This window comes from Sordaria macrospora, chromosome 7 (assembly GCF_033870435.1).
Source record: "Sordaria macrospora chromosome 7, complete sequence".
Lineage (NCBI taxonomy): Eukaryota > Fungi > Ascomycota > Sordariomycetes > Sordariales > Sordariaceae > Sordaria > Sordaria macrospora.
Genome location: NC_089377.1, coordinates 193,572 through 209,802, shown reverse-complemented (window position 1 = coordinate 209,802; position 16,231 = coordinate 193,572). Strand labels below are relative to the sequence as shown.

Genomic DNA, 16,231 nt, shown 5'->3' with positions numbered 1-16,231 from the left:
GCTTCCACGTTACCTTGGGCTCGCCTGGATGGAACGTGGGCTGATCTTCCAGATAATGAGCTGCCTGGCTAGCACTAACTGCAGAACAGAATCGTGCGCCCTGACGTGCAGCAACCAGACTGCGACTGCAGAGTGCCAAGACTTTGCCTTTGAAGGATCGAGGGATCACAACGCCGCAATCTTTCTTTGCCCCAGCGTTCGTGTGAGCTCCAGTGATTATGAGAACAACGCAGAAAGTGCATCGAGCCGTTCCATGTCAATTTCGTGGCCGGCCTGGCTGGGTCCCATGCATCAGGTGTGGTCAGGTGCTCCTTCTGTCACCCAAATATCCCACGCGTTACTGGCCCTGGATCTCTTACTACCACCCTGTGTCTGTTAACATTAGGAGGACAGCTGAGCCAATGTTGAAGGAATGGCTGTTGATGGATGACAGCCAACCGGATGTTCCGGCACCCCAACCTTTTTCGTTATAACCAGCAACATCCACTGCCAGAATCAAGTACTGCAACGGTTTATATCAGTTCTCATATGGCGGATCTCAGAACAACAACCCGGCACTTTTTCGTCCTTCAGTATCACTAAGACTGGAGCGCTTCAAGGAGATGACTGTTGGGAGCCTTGGTAGGTGCTTACATGGTGTTGGAACACTTGCTAACTAGCAGCAGGCCCGTGATCAATTGAGAAGGACCTGAACGCCTGGAGTTGAACGTCCGCTTTGAGAGGATGCTTCAGTGGCTTGCAGCAGCAGGATGTCAGCATGTTGCCGGTACCTGCCCACACGTGGGTGATAAATGCCTCAGCGATTGTCTCGGCAAGGATTTCGAAGTACGCTTGACATCATCCTTGCCTTGATATCTCGGTCGTCGAATCAGATCAGCCTGGCAGCGCAACCCATGCGGGTGGTTATTGCTGAATGGAGAGTACGCCGAACCCTTGGCATACCCTTGTTCAATCTTTGGTGTAACACTGGGAGATGGTGTGGTCGATGATCTCGCCGAAGAATAAAAGTGAAGAGGATGGACAGGCAAGAAAGTTGTCATGGCTATCAAGAGAGCGTTGGAAGAGTTGCGGATCGAATGGTAGCGGAGAAGAACTGGTTCAACAACACACACATTAAAATTGACCTCAGGAGTGTCGAAGTCTGAAAGGGGAGGGGAAACGGCGGCCGACAGCATTGGCAAGTTCATGACAGAACCGAGTGTCGGGCTTCGACGTCGGACACCCAAGGAGCCCAAGTCGTACATCGTGTGGCCGCCAGAAGGAAATCAAGAACTGCTTATGCCCCAACCAGACGCAAGACTTGACTCCGGTGGGGAGAGACCAATGGCAGGTGCGGACGATTGCGCCGTGGCTTTGCATCAGTGCTTAATGCTGTGGCTTGTATTCGTTCTTTTCTGGGAAGTTCGCTCTCTTCGAATGGTGCTGTATTGATTCGGCATTGAGACTCAGTTTCGAAACATGAGGCAGCCTTCAGATTGCTTGTCGGTGATTCACAAGATGGGGACGCATAGTTCAGGCTCGGAGCTTAGGCTGCCCTTTGTGCCTCTCCTATTGCGCTAGCACCGGTCGGCGTCAAGTTATTCTCCGAGCTCTGAATTTGTCTGTCGCAAAGCAAGATTAGACAGGGGAGAGAGATGGGTGGCGACACACTTACCACAACAAAGAATGCCACAGGTGGGAGAAACTGAATGCCTGGTACAGGCCCAGATCTCTCGGGGTCGGCTTCAAGACGACCAGGGAAATGCAATGGGCAATGAAGATCATGGCCCCCTAGCCTCATGCTTCTGTCTCGTGGTCTGGAAGAAGCCCGGGCCATTCTTCTGGCTCCATGAGCCTCCAAGTTCTTGATACGAGTAGTGGAGGGAGCAGTGCTGGCCTGTGAAATATGGGGACCGAAACCTGATAGATCGCATCTGGTGTTCGAGCAAAACTGTCTGAGTGGATATTGTGTATTTTGCAGCGTCATTGTTGGAGGGCTCGTCTTTGGGCCTAGGGTCAGACTTCCTGGGTCGGTTGCATGGGTTTGAATGGATGGCGTGAAAGTGGTTGGTTTGCTCGGCTCAATCAAAGGAGACTGGAAATTTCTGGCATTGGATGGTGTGCATGACGAATTTGCCAATCGGTCGAAGGAGAATACCGAAGGCAACGGCTTTCTGGACTGGCGAAAATGTTTAGCGATCTGGCCACGCCCAGCAAAGTAAGGGATTGGAGAAAGAAGAACCTTGATGGCTGAGGCAAGAGCTCCGTCTATCTCCACTGTCGGCCTGCTCTACAACCACTAGATCATGATCACATTTCGAAGCGATTAACCAAGTAATGGCCGGATTCAGGGAGACGGGAGGTGGTCAACGGGAACGAGAGACCCGCGTGGATTCGAATTTGAAGGAGAGGTCAGAGGTGGGACGACATCGAGGTGCCTGGCATCGATCGAGGCGTTGTTCCTCCCAAGGCAACCGAAAACCCGAGCGTTGGTGACTTCGAATGAATTGAAAAGAACGAAAGGCAATTGTACGAGTGCGGTGGTTGGCGGCTGCCGTGGAGAGAAAAACTTAAGAGTGCAAGTAGCCCGATAGCGGCCGCACATCACCCATGGCCACGGGTACCTGCATACAACCTCAACGTCTAACCCACAAAGGACTCTTGGGGTGACTTTTTCTCTGTTTTTTCGACAAAATGACCGAGCACTTTGATGCGTTTTGCCTTGATACGGCCACGAGAAAAAAAAAACGGAAAGCGCAAAAGAGGGGTGTGTCCTCGTTCGTTTTCAGTCTTTACTTCGCTTCGTTACGCTCACGTAATGTACGTGCGTTGCAATCCGTTCCGGTCCAGAACACAAAGCACCAGGGAAAATAAATACAGAGGCAGACCGTACTGAGAAATCAACAACACGAGACACCAGGGAGCGAAGCCATCACGACAGATATATTCTACGGTACAATAAGCCACCGCTCATTCATTGACTTGACATCGTCGTTTCGTCCCCATGTCTCTCCCTTCCTTGATCTTGTGCAACCTGCCTTTCACGTCCAACCTCGCCGTTGTCGTCTGCGGCGATGAATCCCCGAAAGACCGTCGCTGGAATCACCACTTCTCCCCATACCATCAGGGGAACGCGAAAAGTGAAGACAATCCGGAAAGGATGCGCAACGATATCAGAGTTAATATACCACAAAGTGTATTGATGTCATTGCACTGGTGCCGAATTGAGGAAAGTGTGTAAGTAACGTCCCGTTGCAGGCCTGTTAATTTCGCTTACCCCTGAATGGCCCGGGACACTTTGCGGATAAAGCACCTTATCGGCTCAACACCGACAACTGAACCACGATTGATACATTACACCCCGGATTTGAGGCTCCTTCTGGGTAAGGAAAGCTTTTTCATCTCCGGATTTGTTGGTACAATGAAACTCACCAGTCCCTCCGTGTAACCCGATGGAACACCCCTATTCCCCCGAGTGGCCACAACACCATGTCTTTGGTGACAACCTCGGCGATACCCAAAGTGTCGGGTTGGTCATGAGACAATGTAGGTTTATATAAGATGGTGGCTTTGCTTCTTTGGACCCATTCAAAAAGTTCTGTCATCTAATATCCAACATCCCACACCTAACCGCTTCCCTCGACATTCTACCATCATGTTGCGACCGGCTCTCTTCGGGATCTTGTCCCTCACATCAAGCACCATTGTGGCTGCCCAAACGCTGGCGCCATGGGAGATCATACAAGTCGACACTTATTCCCCGTCCGGCCGACCAGGCAGTAGCACCGTCAGCTACATTAAGACCACCATCAATGACCCAAACAGCGCCAGCAACGCCACAGCAAACTGCAACATCGAATGGGACGGCTTGACCAACGGCGAAACCCCATACAATACAGCGCTCGAATGCACCCCAGTAGAAGACGGAACATGGGAATTCGAAGTCCTGCGGGCAGATCCCGACTCGGAGAGACCCTCCATCAGCAACTTCATCCTTCGCTTCACGCGCCTGACCAACGAAGGCAATCTGTACATCGGCTCCGTGACTCTCAACAGTGGGATCGAGAGTGACCTCTTCTTCATGTGCGCCGCCAGTGGTTTCTGCTACGCCAACCTCCGACCAGAATCCACCCCCGTCCGTCTGACTCCGAAAGAAATTGGGTTCAGGTCAGCCGATCTCAAGGTTCGCCAGACGGAGGAGACATCGGAAGACGCCGAGCCGGAACCACCGATCGCCTGGCAAATCTCCCGTATTGAAACACATCGCCCCTCCAGCGAATCCACCACGGGCAACTCCGGCGTGAGCTCCATTAGCCTCACCATCACGGAGCCCGGGACCGGATTGAGCGGCCCAGACATGACGGCCGATTGCACGACGGAGTGGAATGAAACCGCGGGGGAGTCGCCGTTTGACAAGGTCCAGGCTTGCAGCGAGGTGGAAGAGGGCTATTTCATGTTTGAGGTTGTCAAGGCCGACGGAAACGATACCGTTGAAAATGCCGGTGACGACCCGATGAGCAGCTTCAACTTGAAGTTCACTAGGCTGGGTGCTGATGGGAAGACATACCTTGGTTTGGCGGAATTTGTGGCTGAGAAGAACTTGGCTGGCGGCTGTGGAGGGAACGGCGGGTGCGATGCGGTCTTGAAGGAGGAGTATAACCCGCTGGTTGTGGTGCCGAAGGAGGTTAAGGGTCGGTGAGGGAGAGGGATGTGATGATGTTTGTTAACTTACCAGTACGGAGGATAATTGAAGTTTTGGAATGACATAGGGAGTGGGCAGAATGAATTAATCAATTGAACAATTGCATGCATCCTTCCGAAATCGGATTAAGACAAATTCTGAAAGGGAAGGCGCGCTGACTTTGACATTTGCTGGCAATTGCGAGACTCAGTCGGGGAAGGAACTCCTCCCAACCAAAATAAACCAAAATCCAGTCGGGTCCACGGACAATGAGGGAATGAGGAGCAGTTGGCTTGTCATCCTCATGATCAATCTTTGCATTTGCTGCTATCATTCTTCTTTGTTCCCAGACAGGCATTTCCTTTCGGCTCCGCACACGATCGACACTCTTCTATTCCAGCCAGAAGGAATCAAACACCAACATCTAAGGAAGGGGAGACAGATTCGGTTACTCCGACTCGTCAAGATTAAATCCGTCTCCTCTCCAATTGCCATCCACCTTTGCGAACACTCGCGACTCACTGTTTACCATCATGTCGCAATCTTGGCATCCTAACACAGCAAACATATGTACTTTGTCGCCATCTACAACCATAGCCCACCGCAACAACACGATCACATTCGGCAATCCACGGGCGAACGTCTCGCAACTTCGGAGAATTGAGTCTGGGGTTACGGGTCAACTGATGATGGAATTCCAATCTAAACCAAGTACGTAATTGATGACTGACAATGGTGATTCTGGTAACGAGTAATTGCGGACATTCCTGCTCCATTCTCTACATGGTAATGATGGCAAAAATTACTGACCTAACTCCAATCCCCGGCTCCCAGCTCGACCTTCCTTCCCGCACGCATGGCGTCCCTGATATCCTCGATCTTCCACGGCTCGTACTTGTACCCGGGAGGATAGTTGGGCGGCATGTCAAAGTCCTGGTCGAACGGAATGCCCCTCTTCATGCTATCCACCACGTGGTCATAGACCTCGTACGCATACTTCTCCGGATCGTGTTGCCAGACCCATTTGGGCATCTTGGGCTGGGCCTTACGAGGGTCCATCCGCGCATTCTTCCAGTCCGTGTCCTGCAACAGTTCGGCATTGCTAAACCCTAGCTTCTGAGCACACGCGTTGCGGATGAAGCGCATCCTCACATGTGCACGTACCGACATCGGCACATTCTCCCTTCCGCCTATCTGGAGGCACGCTGCCAGACTGACGGCATCCTCGATCGCTTGGGTCGCACCATTTCCAGAAGCTGGCAAGAACGAGTGGGCGGCGTCACCAATGTTGATAACACGAGCACCCTGAGATGCCCACTTTGGCTGAGGATTGCGCCAAAAGAGCTCAAAGTTGATGATGGTCTTGGGCGGAGTGAGCTTGACCAGCTCCTTGAGCTTGGGGTCCCATGGCTTAGGAACTTTATTGTCCATGTTTCTCAACACGTCGTCAGCCTCAACCGTGTGCGTCCAAGACTCCTTCTCTGAACCGGTAACGTCGTGGTTCATGATCCAAATGATGGTATCTGGGCGAGTGAGACTCATGGCGTAAGTTCCCGGCCTGTCTTCAATATTAGTTCTGGACACACTTCGGACACGTCTATGGGTCCCACTTACCCAAGCCAGGTACGGACGATGGGCTCTGGCTTTCCACCCTCCTTTGGAGTGTGCATGCTGAAGAACTCCTTGATCTCGGGGTTCTTGTCGAGGTACTTGATGTCGAAAGCCGCACGCCACATAGCCCTGCCAGACTTCATCGCCCTAACCTGACCTCCGACCAGCTTTTGTGCCTTTGATCCAACGCCATCGGCCGCAATTACCACATCCGCTTCGTATCTATCACCGTCCTCGGTGGTGACTCCGCCCTTGCCGGACTGAATGTCCTCCCAATAGTCGACCACCTTCTTATTGAAAGTAATTGGGATCCCGAGTCGCTCCACCTGACGAATGTACATCCGGTAAACAAGCGGACGCATTTGAAATAGCCCAGGAGGAGTGTTAGGATCGAGTCCAGCCTCCCGAAGTCGCACAGACACCTTGATGGGAGGGATCACCAATTCTCCTTCGTGCTTGTACGTCTCAATCCAGGCATTGTGGAGAGAAATCTCGTCGAACTCCTTCGCCATCTCGGGCCAGTGCTTGAAGAATTTGGTGGCAGACAAACCCATAAAGTACATGTCACCTGGTAAAGCATGAGTTAGCTGACATTGACTTTGGAGACACAAGTTGCTCCGAGAGGAGACACTAACCTTGGGTGTTGATGTCCGGGCACTTCTCCAGAATACGGACCTTGTGACCCTTGCGACGGCACTCAATCGCTGCCGTCAGGCCGGCCAGGCCGGTTCCTACGATGAGAACATCGATGCCGGAGTCGGGATACGAACCGATAGGTTTGGGCTCTCCTTCTGTGATATATGGCATGTTGGAGTTGTCGTTGGCTGTTCGATGTTGAGCCTAAGGGTCGTGGTCTTGGGAAGAGAGCTAACCTGACCGGGTAGGAGGGGACACTTCATATAAGTATATGAACCCATCTGCAAGATGCACTTTCCTTCTGCTCAGAACCTCGGTGAAGGATGAATAATTCAGATCTCGGAGCCGAAGGCCGCAGTGATCCTGCACGGGCATTGCGGCTTCCGGCATTAACACCAAGATCATGGGCAAACACATTCCAATCGGCAGTCAAGTAACCCTACCGCACCCTCCCCTGGATGCATGAAGCCGGGCGGTACCGATGATTCGGTTCCGCACAGCCGGTGCCAAGTATGGCCCATCGCGTTTGTCAATTGCACGTGTTACACATTGTCAATTTGTTTTCGTTTTGGGCTGTTCTGTTTGTCATTCCCATTTCCTCAGTTTTAAGACTTCTAACACGGCAGTGACCGACTCCGTTCCTGACTCGGTTTACCGGCTCTCCCCTTTTTCAGCTGTATGCTTGATCAGTTCTTGTTTCGGGGCTGTAAGTTGCAGTTGCATGCTCTGCAGTGCGGAAGTCACACTGTTGAAGCTTACTCACGCCTGTCTGAAATGGACGACAAAGGCACTTCCTTCGTGCTCTTCGGATGTCAAGCCTAACTGTCTGAATGGACTGAGGTAATGAGCAAGTTCTCCTTTCGTACGCCCTTTGATCGTTGTTCCCATTCTAACCAAGCCACTTCACACCCTTATCCGGTTGATAACACACGTGAGTACCACCTGCCAGGCCGAGTTGTCTATCATTCGGCATCATGATCTGTACAACTCAAGGAGGATGCACAACGCAGATCCCTAGAGGCAAGAAGCGCGGGAAATCCCTGGATGAGGATCGTGAATCTCACAAGGGAAGGCATCGCCGGCTGGAAGGGAAAACACGAAGCAAAGCTTGGCTTTTGCGCCAGTCAGGTACACCACACAGAGATGATCCCACCGTTCAGAGCCCCGTAACTGCCATCTGAATCATTTCTAGGGAGGGGCCAACGGTTGTTGGGGGCTAGAACACTCTCTCCTTCTTTCGTCGTGCCTACTTCTGACAAGAAAAAGGGTAACTCATGTATGGTGATCGCTTCGACGTTGCACCTTCACGTCACGTCAGATGCACCGAACGACCTACACCTAGGTGCATATCATCCGGCATATCATCCGGCAACATCCCCCACGAGGAAACGGTCGGGTTGGCGATGATCGTCGACAAGGCACCCTGCGAGTCTCGCCCATCTTTGAGCTTTCGGCACCGGCATCGCCAACGGAACGCGATCCTTCAGAAACTTCATTGGCAGTTCACGAGGTCACACGATGTTGCTAGGTGCTTCGTGAGCTCATCCTTACTGAACGAGGGACGTTGGGTTAAGGCTGCTTGCATTTTGCGCTTACACCATGCACGTAGGCTGTGGACTCATACCTACGTCTCGGGTACACATAAGGGTTGAGGGATGACTTCACCTTCATCGCTATCATTACTAAACCTACCGAGGTGAAGCAGTGGTGCAGCTTCATCATGCCATCATGCCATCATTTCTAAACCTAAAGGGGTGAAGCAGTGGTGCAGCGTCATCATGCCATCATGCCATCATGAGAGGTGTAAGCATCAAGATGGACTCCTATTGGCCTCCTTATAGAGTTGGAGTTTCTGTAGGGAGAAAGAGAGGAAAAGCAACAGCAGTGTCGCCAGATGTCGTCGCTAGGAGGGGATGCAAGGAGGGATGCAAGACTGGTGAGATCTCGATGGCAGGGACGTCAGGTACGACGGTATTATGATGCGGAACGGCTTGGTGTATTGCAGTACTCTGTATGCACTCCTCATTCTACATCCTTTGTATGAACTCCAAGAAATCATAATCTCCTTAGCAGGTCTCAACGTCGAGTGTCAAAGTCAAGTGTCAAGTGTCAAATGCCAAATGCCTGCATCTCATCGAAGATCGTGACTGACGCTTCAGGTTCGGTGAAGATGGTTAGTTAAGAGTGGACATTATAAACACTCCACCAAGCTCGATCATTCAACAAATCAAAACAAGGGCCGCTGGTCTAGTGGTATGATTCTCGCTTAGGGTTCAAATCCTGAGCATTCTTGCGAGAGGTCCCGGGTTCAATCCCCGGGTGGCCCCCAAACTTTTTCTCTCATGTTTTTGAAAAAAAAAGTATTCTATTTGTTTTATCGTTCTTTGCTTGTTGTTTCTTGATTCTTCATATCGAATGTTGTTTATTTTTTTGTAGGTCCCATCTATCCATCCATCTAATCTATCCAATTTACCTTTTTTTCTTTCATTTTCTTTATATATAGTTTTTTTTTCTTCCTTCAGTTGCCCTTTTCATGATCTACCTACTTATCTAGATACACAACTTCGGAAGATACAAAGTTCAACCTGTGACACCTGCTTTGAGTCACTCGATTATCATATTTGTATTAAACAAAACGTTATAAAGGTATAACAAGCATTCTGACATTTTAATAAATTCGAAAACTAGGTAATTCAAAACCAAGATCCTGAATGGGAATTCGACGCAATTGTATACCACTTATAGTTTCAGAAGAGCGTGATTTTGGAACCCTGAGAATCTCCTAAACACTTGTGATTTAGGAAAAACAACATGCATCATATCCTCGACCTCTCTCACTCACTGCGCTACTTCGGCCTGACAATAGATACATGCACCACACACAGAGCCTTCGCAACCGAACCCGAACGTTCGTCCAATTAAAACCATGTACCTAACGTGAATGCAGGCTTCAAAATAGTTGTTGAAAAGGAACGGCCCGAGTTTCTGCAGTAAACGGACCGCGCCGGGCTGCGTACGTGTCGCCCCCGTGCCGGCCCGGAGTGCTTCCGAAAGGGCCAACTCTCCAGTCCCGAATTAAGACGGCTTGCGATAGGTATGCACGTTGAAGCCAAAACACGGATTTTATGCCGCTTTATAAGTAATTCCAACCCGTCATATGTTCCATCGAAAGTCTGAGACATGAATCCTCACAACGCTTAAACCCTCACGCTTCGAGTCCAAGCATCATGTCGTTGTCCCATGCCTCGCCGTTCCTATGGTACAGTCTGGTCGCGTTACCCCATTTACTCCCACCGGGACCCGAGACCCTGAGACTGCCGAGTTTTGCATGCTTGGCTGCTTCCTTGTACTCCATGTGCATCGGCATCAAGTAGGGTTGCATTATTGCCGGATCGCATCTCGAGGCATCTGTGAGGTAGCCTGAATGAGTAGCACGCGACGCTTGGCTTCGTTTCAATGCCAATGCCGATTCGTCGAGGGAATTTTTGATTCAGCATCCTGTAGACACTCGACGCTTCTTAGTGCGCAAGAATTTATGGAGCTTCGACATGGAAATGAGGCTGTAGAGCGGAGTATGGCGAGTAAGGAACTGTGAAACAAAACGCGAGGGAAGGAGTAACAATCAGAGACAAGAGCGTGAAGAAGGGCCGGAAGCAAAACGCTCCTTGAATTTTCACGCCCATCCGACCTCACCTCACGAACCGGAACCCGCTTGCATTACCAGGCTCCCGGCATGCCCCCCTCGTCCCACGCATCCTCCTCAACACTCGGTAGCTCATAGAAACTTTGCTTTGCTTTGTGGGGACACAGGAAGCAACCTCCATCTCAACACGCATCTTTACAGCCCAACCTCATCGAACGGGAGAAAGTGGCAACACCTTCGCCGGCGCAGACACATCAACAGCGCCTCAACAGTCGACACCGCCCAGATTCCTTCGGACCATGTCCTCGGTCGCGCATTTGGAGCAGCTTTCGCGCCGGGTCGCGTCATCGCATGTCGTTCGGTAAATGCAAGCCCCCGCCCCTAATCCCGCGAAACCCTTGATCACCGCCAAGATCAGGCACCTCCGGACGGGCTAAAATTTAGTTGCAGACCCATGGCTAACAAGGTCCCTTGAGAGCTGCCCTAAGGACCCTGATCGCTGCTGTTCCCCCCACATCGCCTCCACCTGAAGCTTCATGCCAAAGCCACTCGAGCATTTTCTCTGGTGCCATTCAGGCAGTATAGAACGAGACGGTCGGGCGTGCAGAAGGCTGGAAAGGATGTAGTCGGCAGTCTTGGTCCCCGCAGGATGTATTTCTGCAGCTCTGTCAGCTAATACAAGATTACGGGTAACATAATTGATGCCTCCGTTTCGAGAACCGCGATTCGCCACCACGGCTTCACCCAAACTGTCCAAACTTCGGTCAAGTGCTGGGGCAACTCCTCTCGGATCCCACTCCTCCATCCCCTTCCGCGCCACAGATGGTAGCAGAGGGAAGCCAAAGGGAGTAATTGGCGCAAGAAAACCAACGAAACGAAAATCCGAACTTCGTGATGAACTTGCTCATGCTTTTGGGAGTTTCGAAGTTGTGCTTGACGTGCCAGATTGCGCCCGCTGACCAAGTGGAACACCCTCACGACAAGAGCGTATAACGTGCAGCCCAATGTGAAACGTGCTTTGAACTGCTTCAGCTGGCAAATGAGAGTGAGAGACAACAGTAGAATAGTGAGCGAGGCCACAAGAACCCGAGTGAAGCCTGACACTCTGACACTCATTCCGGTTTCCCGAAACCAACAGCGAAAGTCAGGGTCGTGCAAGAACACGGGGTTAAGGGTCTGTAAGTCTGCGTTTGGCGGTCGTCGGACATCTTTAACCCTGCATTCCTCAATGCGATAGCCTTTTCTCGGCTAAAGCCCTTCCGCCCAGCAGGGCTCTCGTATGCATAAATTACCCTATTCTTAAGTCAGCTTCCCAATCTTCCCATCCTCCTTTCCCAGTTTCAGCATCATAACACTCACAAAACATAATTAGTACTCGTTTCTTCCCAGAACTGGCTGGCGTGCTTCTCGTCATCAGGTTCACAACTTTCACTGCTCTTCCTGTTGGTCAGGTTCCGGCATGGCGGCGCCTGTTCTTACCTAATATCTCAATCACCTCATTAATACATCCTCCTCCAGATCACCACCCACGCTCAACAAAAGGCAGGGAAGCACATGTTTCTTACCTCCGTCATGTACATTCCCACCCACTCTCTGCATTAAACAGTAAACAGACCCGACATTCAACATGCTCCTTTGTACAAGGCCGTGTTCTGAGAGAGCGGATGCAGTGTTGGAGACGGCATGGAAGACACCCGTTATAGGTCTGGAGGTGTTCTTGAATAGCGTGAAGATGATGGGAGCTGTGGAGTCCAGTGTCAGATCCCTGCAGAGATGCCGTGCGTAGGGATCAGAAAGCAACGTGCTCGATCGATCTAGGGGGCGACATTATCAGTGAATGTAAGTAGCCTTTTGAGGATGTAGGAACAGCCACATCATCCCACACGACCCTCCACTCTGGCCGAGTGTGATGTCTGCGAAGTAGTCAGTCTCTATTAATTGAGTTGATCATTACCCTTCCAACCAGGGTTGCGATTCTTCCCCCTGTTGTCGTGGGACCCTTCAACATGTCAAAGCCACACGCTCTCAACTGTGATGAAATCAAAGTGGAGGCTCCAAGTCTCACCTGAGCCATATGATGCTATATTTGCATCTTTGGATGCCTCCAGCCCCTTCCCTAGCCCCCCATATGGTCCTTCAATCACAGCTTAGCTGTTGAAACCGACGAGGTTGCCATTGCCGCTTGGACTGAATTTGGAGGCTGGGGACCCCAAATCGACGTGCTTGCTTGATGCATGCGTATACGCCGACAGTTGTCAAGGTGATAATGAGGAGAGAGGATATGTGGGAAGGAGGCCTTCTCGAGATCGCGGATGTCCAAGGATTCTGAAATTCAACGTGACAGCTGTTAAACATCGGTCGGCCTGGGTAGTTCCCTTCTTGGTTGAGTTTCCGTTCCCGATCCTGTTTCGTGGTATAATTAGACATCGTTTGTTTCGCCCATCATCCTCCTGTCATAACTGGGAACCCTACCGGTCGACGTGCCGTTCCCTCATATACGCGTTTGTTGCTGGAATCTCAACCAAAAAAACAATCCTCTTCAGGTCCTCTCATTTTTCATCATTCGTTTTTGCGATGCAGCCGCTCACTATCGTTATCGTAGGCCTGTTATTGTTGATAGTGGCCGTTGTGCACTTCATCAAGGTCTTTAGGGAAATAAACGACCCAAATGGGATACCGGGACCGACACAAATACCCTACTTGGGGCGCATCCATGATCTTCCAATTCAGTTCATGTGGCTCAAGTTCAAAGAGTGGGCGGACAAGTATGGGCAAGGCGGATTTTATCGCACCGTCATGCTTGGTGCTGAATTCCTCGTCGTGACCGATGAGAAGGTGGCGGAGGATTTACTGGTCAAACGCGCCAAGTATAACTCGGATCGGCCAGTGATTCGATCCTTGTTTGACTCCAAGAGCACGTATGGCTCTATGGAGTACCTTCCCCTAATGGGCCACAATCGTAAGTAAACAGGCCCTTGAGAATGACAGCCCAGGCCAAAAAAGACGAATACAGAAACAAGGGAACAAATCCGAAGGCTGACCAAGAATAAAACACCAGAATACTGGGCGCGTCAAAGAAAACTCAGCCATTCCTACCTAACTGAGGCCACAAAAGCTCACTACTACGGTGTAATGTACTTTGAGGTCCAGCGATGGATGGCACGACTGATCGAAAACCCCGACGACTTCCAATACTCTCTCGAAGACATGTCCTCCAAGGTCATGTGCCAGCTGACATGGGATGATCCAAGCCTCAGCGAGTACTGTACCAAGAGCGCCTGGGGTCTCTTGACGCAAATGTCACCGGCTGGACCCATCACCAATGTCTTGACACCGCTCTGGCACTTGCCAATGTTCCTCAACCCCTGGAAAAGGGCAGAGCGCAAACGCCACGATGAACAACAAGAATGGTGGATGCAGCGTCTTTTGACATGCAGGAAGAAGTTGGAGCACGGGGAACTACGCCCATGCTGGACTCGCCAGTTTCTCGAAAAGACCTCGCTCAAGACCAGCATCTCGGGTGACTATGAGGCATCCTCCGTAATCGGGATGCTGGCCCTGGTTGGAATCTTCACCGTCGTGGGTCCGATGTCCTACTGGCTCGTGTCGATGGTTCACAACCCCAAATGGCAAGAGGCGATCCAGAGGGAAGTCGACCAGGTTTGCGGTGGTCGTATGCCAAGATTGGAGGATGCTCCCCGGCTGCCTATCCTCCGTGCTTGTATCAAGGAGACAATGAGATGGAAGCCAAACGTGCCCACTGGTGTCGCCCACGAGACCGAAGCGGATGACCACTATCAGGGATACTTTATCCCCAAAGGGACCCGCATCTTGCCACTTGACTGGTTCGTCGTTCTTGCCCAGTTGTCGTTTTTTTTTTGTTTTTTCTTTGCTCGATGAGATGCTGACACAGATAGGTGCTTCCTCCGCAACCCCACCAAGTACCCTGACCCGGATAACTTCCGTCCTGAGCGCTGGCTCGAACCGGGCTGGCCCACGTACCAGGAACCTCTGACGCAGTATCCGACCATCAAGGGCCTCACCTCCTTTGGTTGGGGGCAACGCCAGTGTCTTGGTATGTCGCTCACCCAAGATGAGCTCATTGTCGGTTGCGGTGCCTTGGCCTGGTTGTTCAACCTCAAGCACAAGCGTGATCCCGTAACAGGCGAGAAACTACCCGTTCCGCTTGACAAGAGCAACTCTCTGCTTATCATCAAGCCTGATCCGTTCCAGATGGCATTCGAGCCGCGTTCGGAAAAGAGGAAGATGGAAGCGTTGAGGTTTTGGGAGGAGGCCGAGACAAAGGATTTCGCCAAGAGGGAGCAGTGGCTGAAAAACCTTCGAGAGAGAAAGCCGGACGTGATTGAGGAGTCAAAGGTGCCGCAGCCGACAGTGAAGGTCCCATCTCCGTCACCCGCAGCGGCGGTCCCGGCTGGGCTTGTGAAGGGCGGTGAGGAGTCGAACGGGTTGTCAGAGAAGGTCGTCGAGGAAAAGGGTGCTGGCGTTGGTGGTGGTGGATTGGCCGCGTGTGGGTCGGCTGGGAAGGCGATGGGTGATTTGAGGAAGGAGACGGATCTTCGGATCAAGATTGCGAGGCTGGACTCTCCTTCGAGTTTGTAGGCAGCCTGCATTCATTGCTTGGACTGGAATGAAGCGATACGGTAAAAGAGGAGATGAAGCCGGTTCGTGGTTCGGAAGCAACGAAATGGGGGAATCGTCCAGCTGGTTAAACCTTGTTTCGTTGCAATCCGACAGTTATGGTAATATTTTGGAATTTGGGATTGTCTAACTTGGTGTGAATACATACATGGAAAGTGTGCGTTGTCAATTCGTGGATAATAAGTTCCTGTCGGCGGCTTTTCCAGTGAATGTGTGGAGAAATGATGGACAGGCTGTGTTGTGCATTTGTTGTGTTGGCCAGCGATTTGATGGTCGGAGGCCGAGATGGAACGAAACCCTTGCTCGGGGAAGAAGTCCACCAAAACGTTAGGGAGAAGGGAATGAGAGTTGAGTTGCTGTCTTTCAAAGATTGGAGTGGAGTGTGCTCCGATGTGAGGAGGGCCGGGATCTCCCCAACCCATCCTGTGCCACGGACGGGGAGCCGGTTACATGAACGGAAGGTACGAAGGTACACGGATGAGGAGTTTATGACCCTAGCGAAAGTGGACTGGTGATGGGACGAACGGTGAAGGCCCGGTCCCAACGTCAATCAGGCAAGTCGATGCTCGGTCGTCGTAGCATAGCGACACGGTCAAGACTCGGAAGGAGGAAATAATCCGTCGTGTGGTTGTCTAGTAGTACACAAACATGTCAGCGGCCTTTCAACTACCTAGATATTTAAGGGAGAAGGAAGACGGAGTTAGTTCATCACTTATACCGTACTCCCGCGGGTAGATTGACTTTTTTTGCAATTATCACGATGCATCTCGAGGTTTATTCCTTGTGGAAAACTCTTCTCATTGAAGTAACAACTAATGGTCAACTCTCCCAAAGAGGCACCTTTGCCAAGTCAGTCACGTCTGCTACCATCGGATACGTACACAGGATGGTCTTGGATTAGGTTGTCGCTCTCAAAAAGCGATGAGGAATTGCCAAGGGTTAAATACTGTCAACCGCTTCCCGCAATGAACGACCGACGAAATGGAAGATCCCAGAACCGAAATCAGTGGCTGGCCAAATCA

General features: G+C 51.3%; 3 protein-coding genes and 1 non-coding gene across 4 annotated transcripts; 3 read left to right on the top strand and 1 right to left on the bottom strand.

The window, feature by feature from the left end:
• Positions 1–3,593: 3,593 nt before the first annotated feature.
• Positions 3,594–4,678, top strand: SMAC4_07761 (uncharacterized protein; the record flags this gene model as incomplete). The annotated part of the gene is made up of 1 exon (XM_003346057.2): positions 3,594–4,678. The coding sequence occupies exon 1, from the start codon at positions 3,635–3,637 to the stop codon at positions 4,676–4,678; it is 1,044 nt and encodes a 347-aa protein (XP_003346105.2). The 5' UTR covers positions 3,594–3,634.
• Positions 4,679–4,826: 148 nt separating this feature from the next.
• On the bottom strand, positions 4,827–7,174 carry SMAC4_07760 (uncharacterized protein). The gene is made up of 3 exons (XM_003346056.2): positions 6,907–7,174; positions 6,275–6,839; positions 4,827–6,218 (listed from the first exon to the last, which is right to left on the bottom strand). The coding sequence occupies exons 1-3, from the start codon at positions 7,076–7,078 to the stop codon at positions 5,471–5,473; spliced, it is 1,485 nt and encodes a 494-aa protein (XP_003346104.1). The 5' UTR covers positions 7,079–7,174; the 3' UTR covers positions 4,827–5,470.
• Positions 7,175–9,143: 1,969 nt separating this feature from the next.
• SMAC4_14047 lies at positions 9,144–9,234 on the top strand. The gene is given in 2 exon segments: positions 9,144–9,179; positions 9,199–9,234. It is a non-coding gene; the product is annotated as a tRNA-Pro (tRNA).
• A 3,890-nt stretch (positions 9,235–13,124) lies between these two features.
• Positions 13,125–15,972, top strand: SMAC4_07759 (uncharacterized protein; the record flags this gene model as incomplete). The annotated part of the gene is made up of 3 exons (XM_003346055.2): positions 13,125–13,509; positions 13,609–14,395; positions 14,468–15,972. 3 exons carry the CDS (start codon positions 13,125–13,127, stop codon positions 15,168–15,170), a joined length of 1,875 nt encoding a protein of 624 aa, XP_003346103.1. The 3' UTR covers positions 15,171–15,972.
• Positions 15,973–16,231: the final 259 nt, after the last annotated feature.